General features: G+C 48.8%; 1 protein-coding gene across 2 annotated transcripts in view; it reads right to left on the reverse strand.

Annotated features, from left to right (window-relative positions):
• Positions 1–7: 7 nt before the first annotated feature.
• The window catches only part of LOC102992378 (carnitine O-palmitoyltransferase 1, liver isoform), a 21,192-nt gene continuing 12,156 nt past the window's right edge, over positions 8–9,043 (reverse strand). Inside the window, exons 10-12 of one of the 2 annotated variants that reach the window (XM_028486438.2) lie at positions 3,973–4,089; positions 1,577–1,741; positions 8–580 (exon numbers count right to left, since the gene is read on the reverse strand). In XM_028486438.2, the coding sequence (XP_028342239.1) occupies positions 413–580; positions 1,577–1,741; positions 3,973–4,089 (450 nt within the window). In that variant the 3' untranslated portion in view covers positions 8–412. The remainder of the gene's footprint in view (positions 581–1,576; positions 1,742–3,972; positions 4,090–9,043) is intronic. The other variant, XM_028486439.2, reaches the window with a different exon arrangement.

Below are 9,043 nucleotides of genomic sequence, written 5' to 3' on the forward strand. Positions count from 1 at the left end.
ATCTCCACTTCATTTAGTTGTTTTTCTGGGGTGTTATCTTGTTCCTTCATCTGGTACATAGCCCTCTGCCTTTTCATCTTGTCTATCTTTCTGTGGATGTGGTTTTTGCTCCACAGGCTGCGGGATTGTAGTTCTTCTTGCTTCTGCTGTCTGCCCTCTGGTGGATTAGGCTATCTAAGAGGCTTGTGCAAGTTTCCCTGATGGGAGGGACTCGATCGTGACCATCTTTATTAAGAACTGTTACAGTTAATTTTAGATACAATTGTGGCCCATCAGTTGTCGTTTACCTGATACTAACATTGCCTCTTGTGCTCTTCTGCATCTGTTTATCTTCCTGACCTGAGTTATAGAGGAATCGAACCTACAGGCCACCCCCTGGATCCATCCCTGACTCCAGTGTCACCTTGGCAGGTCACCTCACCTCTCGGAACCTCGGTTTTCTCACCTGTAAAATGGGCGAACGATAGCTCCTCCCTAGTGAGTGGACTGTGAGAGCACCGAGACCAGTACCTGGCACAAAGCAAAACTCACAAGGGCAGAACCGGTATCCAGGGACGCTGCACTGCATCTGTGCACAGCACTCAAGTTTTAAAACAAAAGTTCTCCGTTAAAAACAGGGCATATCTTGGGACTTCCCTGGCGGTCCAGTGGTTAGGACTTTGCCTTGCGATGCAGGGTGTACAGGTTCGTTCCCTGGTCAGGGAGCTAAGATCCCACATGCCTCACGGCCAAAAAACCAATACATAAAACAAAAGCAATATATTGTAACAAATTCAATAAGGACTTTAAAAATGGTCCCCATCAAAAAAAAATTCTTAAAAAAACAAAACAAAACCGGTTTGATCCCTGGTCAGGGAACTAAGATCCCGCATGCTGCTTGGCACGGCCAAAGAAAAAACAAAAATGAAAATAAAAAACATTAAAAACAAACAAACAAAAAACCAGGGCATATCTTGAGCCAATGCCACGAGGATTTCCGCCAGCCCTGGAAACCAGGGGTGCCCTCTCAAGGTGGAACGCTCCCTCCAACAGAAAAAAATCCCACTAAGGTCCTCCTGGGGCCTGGGCTATGTCTCTGATGGGGCCGTCACGTGCAAGCCAGAATGTGCCCAGGGGCCCAGAGAGAGGCAGGCAGGGGAAACACCACGAGCTTCTGATCCTACAGGGACCCCATCCATCCCAGAGCACCTCCCAGGTCGTGGCTTATCCCCGTTTATGAAAGAGGATGTCAAAGGTCAGAGACACCCAGTCATTTGCCCTAAGTAGTTCTGCTTTACCAAACCCTAGGACTGGGAGCTTAAAGGTTTATTTCCCACTTTGTGGAGCAACGCGATCTCACTTGGCTACCATCCCCCACATTCTCCCTCTACTCCCGCGCAATACGGGAAACCGCTGCTGCCCCAGGCGCTTCTGCTGGACACTTGTCCCATCTGTCTGTGGGAGGAGCCCCCCGCACCATGACAGGCACGAGCTGCTCCCATGATGGGTCCTCCCCACCTGCTGGGCAAACGGCCTTGGGCCTGCATTTAGGGACCCCAGAAGCCCTCAGGATGAAAACCCCAGCTCGGGGTCTCACCTTGTAATGAGCCAGCTGGAGGGACAGCTGCACGAAGGCGTCCGGGCTGGTTCGGCATTTCTTGATCAGCCCTTTACCGAAAGCGCTGAACAGAAAAGAACAGAAATCCACGTCGCTGGCCAGGAGGTTCGCGCTGCTCAGGGAAGTCTCTATGACTTCCTGACACTTGGGAAAAAAGGAGAAAAGCTTTCACTTAATGGGAGGGAAAATACTGACACACACTCTGAAGAAAAGAGCAAGCTGGCTTTCAGCACAGCGAACAGAGTTGTTGCTTGGAAATACACACATCCCTTTCTCATCTCGGTCTTTCCCAACCTTTCTAACCTAAGAGCTGCAATGAGTTAGCAACATGGCACCCCCCGGCCCTTGAAGAGCAGTGGGGTGGCCCAAGCAGGAGGAACTCCTGGCTCCCAGTGGGACCCCAAAGGGCATTTCAAAGTGTCACAGGTTCTGTTTCATGAGATCCATTCTTGTTATATGCTGGCCATTGAGGAAGCAGTTTTAAAAAGGAAATGGGGGGCTTCCCTGGTGGCGCAGTGGTTGCGCGTCCACCTGCCGATGCAGGGGACGCGGGTTCGCGCCCCGGTCCGGGAGGATCCCACATGCCGCAGAGCGGCTGGGCCCGTGAGCCGTGGCCGCTGAGCCTGCGCGTCCGGAGCCTGTGCTCCGCAACGGGAGAGGCCACAGCAGAGGGAGGCCCGCGTACCACAAAAAAAAAAAAAAAAAAAGGAAATGGACTGGGACTTTGCTGGTGGTCCAGTGGTTAAGACTCTGCACTTTCACTGCAGGCGGCACGGGTTCAATCCCTGGCTGGGAACTAAGATCCTGCACACCGCAACGAAGATCCCATGTGCCGCAACTAAGACCCGGTGCAGCCAAATAAATAAATATTAAAAAAAAAAAAAAAGATCCTGCACGCTGTGCGGTGTGGCCAAAAAAATTAAAAAATAAAGTAAAAAGGAAAGGGACTGTGGTACAGTCATACAATGGGAATAAGCCCTCAACCGTGAAATCACACGGAGGAATCTTAAATGACTACCACTAAGTGAAAGAAGCCGATCTGAAATGGCTACACACTGTACGATTCCAGTTATGAAATTCGGGGGAAGGCAAAATGATGGAGACAGTGAAAAGACCACTGGTTGCCGGGAGTGAGGCAGGAGAAAGGGATGAATGGACAGAGGAAAGGTTTTTTTAGGGCAGTGGCACTGCTCTGCATGATACTATGATGTCATTACACCTTTGTCCACACCACAGATGCACAACACCAAGAGTGAACCCTGGGGAGTTTCCTGGTGGCCTAGTGGCTAGGATTCTGGGCTCTCACTGCCAGGGGCTGGGTTCAATCCCTGGTCGAGGAACTGAGATCCTGCAAGCCACACGGCACAGACAGAGGGGAGAAAAATAGTGAGCCTTGACGTGGACTACGGACTCCAGTGATATTGACTTGTCAGTGCAGCTTCTTCGACTGTAACAGACGCACCAAGTGGCAGGGGACGTTGGTAGCAGGGGAGGTTGTGATGTGTGAGGGCAGAGAGAGCGCGGGGACTCTCTGAACCTTCCACTCAACTTTGCTGTGAACCTGAAACTGCTTTAAATGATAAAGTCCATCAAAAAAATTTTTTTTTAATAAACGGTAAGTGACTTGGTTAGCTAAAAGGACCCTCACCCGCACACTTCAGCAGAGGTTACGTCTCTCTGAGGAACACACACCAGCCCCAGGGAGGCAGGCTGGACCAAAAAATGCAGATGGGCAAGACTGCAGGACTAGATGCAACGTTTTCCACCTCAGAATGATTTCTTGGGGCTTCCGGGGCGGTCCGGTGGTTTAGACTCCGTGCTCCCACCGCAGGGGGTGCGGGTTCCATCCCTGGTTGGGGAATCAAGATCCCGCGTGCTGCACGGCACGGCCAAAAAAAAAAAAGAAAAAAAAAAGAAAAACACTTCTCAGGCCCCAGGAATTCCTGCTTGGCTTAGGTAAGCCAGGATTTGGTATCTCCAACCCTAAAATTCCTTCCACAAATGGCTTCCACTGAATGAACTGCATCGGAGAACACGTAGAGGGACAGAAATGACAAATTAGTGTTTCAGAGTACTCCAACTCCAAAGGAAGTGACTTTGGTTTTCACTTTTTCATTGTGATGTCTAGCTAAGTTTGAGCTGGAAATTTCACTGACGATCTTAGCCAAATGTTTTAAATGAAAGAAGAAATATTTACTGGGGCTTCCCAGGCAACTGGAGCTGTAGCAACTCCGAGGTCCCAGTAAGAAACCCCCAGGCAGACAGATTTCCATCTCAGGGGTCTTCAACTGACCTCGTGAATACTTAGGAAGGACAGCTGGAAAAGTCGACTGTTAGAGTTGAAACTCGTTTCCCACCCAAGGTAATTAACTTACCTCCTGCGGGATGTCCCACTGCAGCCGGGTCGGGTACGGGATGTTTGGGTTGGTGTCCCCTTTACAGTGTCCATCCTCTGCATAACCCAGCTGGAAGCTGTCCGTGGCCAGTACGTACTGTCAAAAATAAAAAGATACGTCTGTGAAGTCAGAGATCATCGCAGCTAATGGCGTTACATAAAAGTTATCTGACCTCCCAAAGTAGACAAACCCTCGTTCTTTCTAGAGATAACATCAAGACTTAACCATAGGGCTTCCCTGGTGGCGCAGTGGTTAAGAATCCGCCTGCCAATGCAGGGGAGACGGGTTCGAGCCCCGGTCCGGGAAGATCCCCCATGCCGCGGAGCAACTAAGCCCGTGCACCACAACTACTGAGCCTGCGCTCTGGAGCCCACGAGCCACAACTACTGAGCCCACGCGCCACAACCACTGAAGCCCGCACGTCTGGAGCCCGTGCTCCGCAACGAGAGAAGCCACCGCAGTGAGAAGCCTGCGCACCGCGATGAAGAGTCGCCCCCACTCTCGCCACAGCTAGAGAAAAGCTCGCGCGCAGCAACGAAGACCCAATGCCAGCCAAAAATTTAAAAAAATATATAAATAAATAAATTTATTAAAAAAAAAAAAAAAAAAGACTTAACCATAACTACTTGCTTCCAGTCTGCTGTGCATCTGACATCCTCTGCACAGCCACCTAATGAGATATTCTTACCTCCATTTCAGCGGCAAGAAAAATGGACCTGGAGAGGTTCAACAGCGTTTGGACGAGTAAGAAGCACACCAGGATGCGAGCAGAGCATGTGACGCACAGAAAGCAGCTCAGAGCCTGCTTCGAGGGCCCAGGCTGTGAGCTAGTGCCCTCTGGGTGCTACCCCACTGAATATTTACACTAGCCTGTAAAGTAGTCATTATTATTCCTGCTTGTATAAATGACAAAGCAGCCTCAGAGAGGTGAAGAGTCTGTCCCAGTTCACACTCCTCAGGGAGCCAGGATGTAGGCCCAGGTGTGGATGTTTTCTGTCCACTGGCAGGTAAACCTAAGTCAGTTTATTCAACGGTATCCACAGAGCACCTACTAAGGGTCAGCAATGCTTCTCAGCACCAGTGACAGGACGGTGAACAAAACCGACGAGAAAGTCTGCCTTTCTACAAAAGGTTAAAGGTGGCCATGACCTGGCAATTCGGCTCCTAGGCATGTACTCAAAAGAAATGAAAATAGGGAGTTCTCTGGCGGTCCAGTGGTTAGGACTGCGCTCTCACTGCTGAGGGCCTGGGTTCAATCCCCGGCCAGGGAACTAAGATCCCACAAGCCACACAGTGCGGCAGAAGAAAAAAAAAAGAAAGAAGAGACAAAGAAAACATATGTTCACATAAAACGTGTATGCTAATGCTCACAGAAGCATTATTTATAGTAGTCAAAAAGTAAAAAGAATCCAGATGTCCACTGAGTGACGAATAAACAAAATGTGGTCTAATCATACGAAGGAATACTATTCAGCCATAAAAAAGGAATGAAATACCAGTAATAGTACAATGTAGATGAACCTTGAAAACATTAGCCAGACACACAAGGTCACGTACTGTGTGATTCTGTTTCTATGAAATGGCCAGAATAGTCAAACTGACAGAGACAGAAAGGAGATTAGTGGTTAGCTAAGGCTGGGGCAAGAGGGGGCTGAGTGAGGGTGGGGAATTTCCTTGGGGGTGGGGGGTGATAAAAATGTCCTGGAATTAGATAGTGGTGATGAATAGACAACCACCTTGTAATGTACAAAAACCACTGAACTGTATGCTTTAAGAGGGTGAATTTCATGGTATGTGAATTACATCCAATAAAATAGTAATAAAAATATTTTAAAGAAAGGAATCCCTGCACTCGGGGAGCTTACATTCCAGTGGGGAAGCAAAACAAACAAACAAAAAACAACTCAAGGGACTTCCCTGGTGGTCCAGTGGGCGCTCCCAATGCAGGGGGCCCCGGTTTGATCCCTGGTGGGGGAACTAGATCCCGCATGCATGCCGCAACTAAGAAGACCACAGGCTGCAACCAAGCTCCCGCGTGCTGCAACCAAGACCCGGCGCAGCCGAAATAAATAATAAATAAAATTTAAAATATTTTTTAAAATTTTAAAAAAACAACCCAAGGTCAGATGGTGATACTGTCAAATGGTGAGGGGGGCAGGGGGGTTCCAGGATGGGGGAGCGTGGAGGGGGGCCGCATGCACGTCTGGTCGGCATCCTGCAGAGCTGGGCAGGTGAAGGAGCCCAGCCTATCTGTGTCTGCACTGTGTCAGAGCCCCTAAAGAGTCCAACACAATTAAACGTCAGGAACACACCGACAGCCAAAAGGATTCAGCTTGGACCAGATTTGTTTTTAGCTGGCACGGGGGGCGTACTTGTACCAGCCCCTTAACTGGCTCCGGCGTGGGCCTCCACGACAAGACAGTGGATCAGTTCCCATCTGGGCGGGGAGCAACTGGGCTCCTGTCTGACCCCTGGAGTCACAGGCCATTCTGTCCACTGGGCAGTTAACAGTTAAACACCGCCACTTCCAACTGGTCACCCTGGTCTGAGACTAAATCCCTTTACCTTATCTTATCCAGAGTACTGAAAAAATAAGCCTGGCCTTGTCGGCATCCAGTAGATTTCTCTGTTTGGTAAATGTACCCTACGTAGTCCAGACTGCCTAGGACTCAGAGGCTTTTCCCGTTTACCAAAGAACAGCTCTTATGCACTTATTACCGGGAGAGTCCTTGGAACAGGGTGTAACAGACCTAGATCATCATCCTGTGCAAACAGACTTAAAAGGTCTTGTTGTGGTGTCCAGTGGTGCCGAAGGGGGTTTGCTCTTTGCTTGATTTTCAGCTGAAAGGATCTCTAAGCCTTTGTCGGCAGAAGCAAAGACCAGGGTGGTGATGAGCCTTTTGGATACCTGATTGTTTTTATCACAGATAAATGTCTTAGGACCACGCTGTTGTTGTCTCAGACTGGAGAATTTTTTTCCCCTTTTTAAAGGTTTCCCCACATAGAAAACCTCCCTTGGTTGAAGGAACGGCAGGTTAGGTTTTGCTGAGACCTTAACCAGAGGGAAGACAGTCAAGTAAAGTGGAAAAGGGACAGCAGGAGCTCCCCTGTGGATGTCATCACAAGTGCACTACACGATCTGATTTCAGGGACAAGACCCGGGCTCTACGCCCTGGGCAGGATGGTGAGGTGATCGGCCTGCGGTCACGGGGGTGTGTCTCCCACGTGGGCAGTGACAGTGAGTCCCTGTGTTCCACTCCATTTATTAGAGCAGCAGTAACATAAAGAGTGCAGAGGGCTTCCCCGGTGGCGCAGCGGTTGAGAGTCCGCCTGCCGATGCAGGGGACACGGGGTCGCGCCCGGGTCCGGGAGGATCCCACGTGCCGCGGAGCGGCTGGGCCCGTGAGCCGTGGCCGCCGAGCCTGCGCGTCCGGAGCCTGCGCCCCGCAACGGGAGAGGCCACAACAGTGAGAGGCCCGCGTACCGCAAAAAAAAAAAAAAAAAAAAAAAAAGAGAGGCCAAAACAGTGAGGGCCCCGCGTCCCGAAAAAAAAAAAAAAAAAAAAAAAAAAGAGTGCAGAAATACTGTGCTCACTGTGACTCTCAAAGGGGCTTCCTCTCTTCAACAAAGTAACCTCAAGTCTCGTCAAGTGGGATGATACACAATTTCTGAGTCGAGTCCACTGGTTTTTGTTGTTGTTGCATTTATTTATTTTTAAAGACACCCAATTTATTTTAATGTTTATTTATTTATTTATTTATTTAGGCTGCGTGGGTCTTATAGTTGCGGCATGCAGGGTCTTTAGTTGCGGCGTGTGGGATCTAGTTCCCCGACCAGGGATCCAAGCCAGGCCCTCTGCATTGGGAGCGTGGAGTCTTAGCCAGTGGACCACCAGGGAAGTCCCTTGGTTTTTGTTTTTTTGTTTTTTTTTAAATTGAAGTATAGTTGATTTACAGTATTATGTCAGTTTCAGGTGTACAGCACAATGATTCCATCTTACGTATATATTTTCAGATTACAGGTTATTTCAAGATATTGAATATAGTTCTCTGTGTTATACAGTAAATCCTTGCTGTTTATCTGTTGGCTTGGCCAAAAAGTTTGTTCGGGTCTTCCAGTAGGATGGCACAGAAAAACCCGAACGAACTTTTCGGCCAGCCCAATATTTTATGCATAGTAGTTTGTTAAACCCATACTCCTAAATTTACCACACTCCCCTTTCCCCTCTGGTAACCATAAGTTTGTTTTCTATGTCTGTGAGTCTGTTTCTGTTTGTTTGTTTTTGTTTTTGTTTTTTGGCTGCACCACGTGGCTTGCAAGATCTTAGTTCCCTGACCAGGAACTGAACCCGGGCCCTCAGCAGTGAGAGCACAGAGACCTAACCACTGGACCGCCAGGGAATTCCCTGTTTCTGTTTTGTATATAGATTCATGTGCATTATTTTTTAGATTCCAAACATAAGTGATATCCTGTAGTGCTTGTCTTTCTCTGTCAAGTCCACCGTTGACAGGCCTAGAGTTTAGCAATTTCCTTACAAAAGAACCTGACAGGCGAATTCAGAAAACAAAACCTTCACTCAACTTTTCATGCCCAACATGACACAGGTCAAACAGCTCAGAGAGAAATGAATTTTAAAACAGTTTAAAAGGTGGCAGGGCCAATACGCACTGTATTTTAAAATGCTAGGTGGGGGACTTCCCTGGTGGTCCAGTGGTTAAGACTGCACGCTTCCACTGCATGGGGCACGGGTTCGATCCCTGGTCAGGGAACTAAGATCCCACATGCCGCACGGCACGGCCAAAAGAATAAAAATAAAATACTAGGTGGAGGGAGAGGATGACAGGGATTTGGTGGGTTTTTTTAGAACTTGGTAATTCTAAGAATTAAGTGAAGTGGTAAAAGGCATGCTGCATTTTTATAAACCAAGATTTTTTTTTTATTCTTTTCTTTTTTTTCGGTACACGGGCCTCTCACTGCTGTGGCCTCTCCTGTTGCGGAGCACAGGCTCCGGACGCGCAGGCTCAGCGGCCACGGCTCACGGGCCCAGGCG

Source organism: Physeter macrocephalus, unplaced genomic scaffold (genome assembly GCF_002837175.3).
Source record: "Physeter macrocephalus isolate SW-GA unplaced genomic scaffold, ASM283717v5 random_1478, whole genome shotgun sequence".
In the NCBI taxonomy this organism is placed as follows: domain Eukaryota; kingdom Metazoa; phylum Chordata; class Mammalia; order Artiodactyla; family Physeteridae; genus Physeter; species Physeter macrocephalus.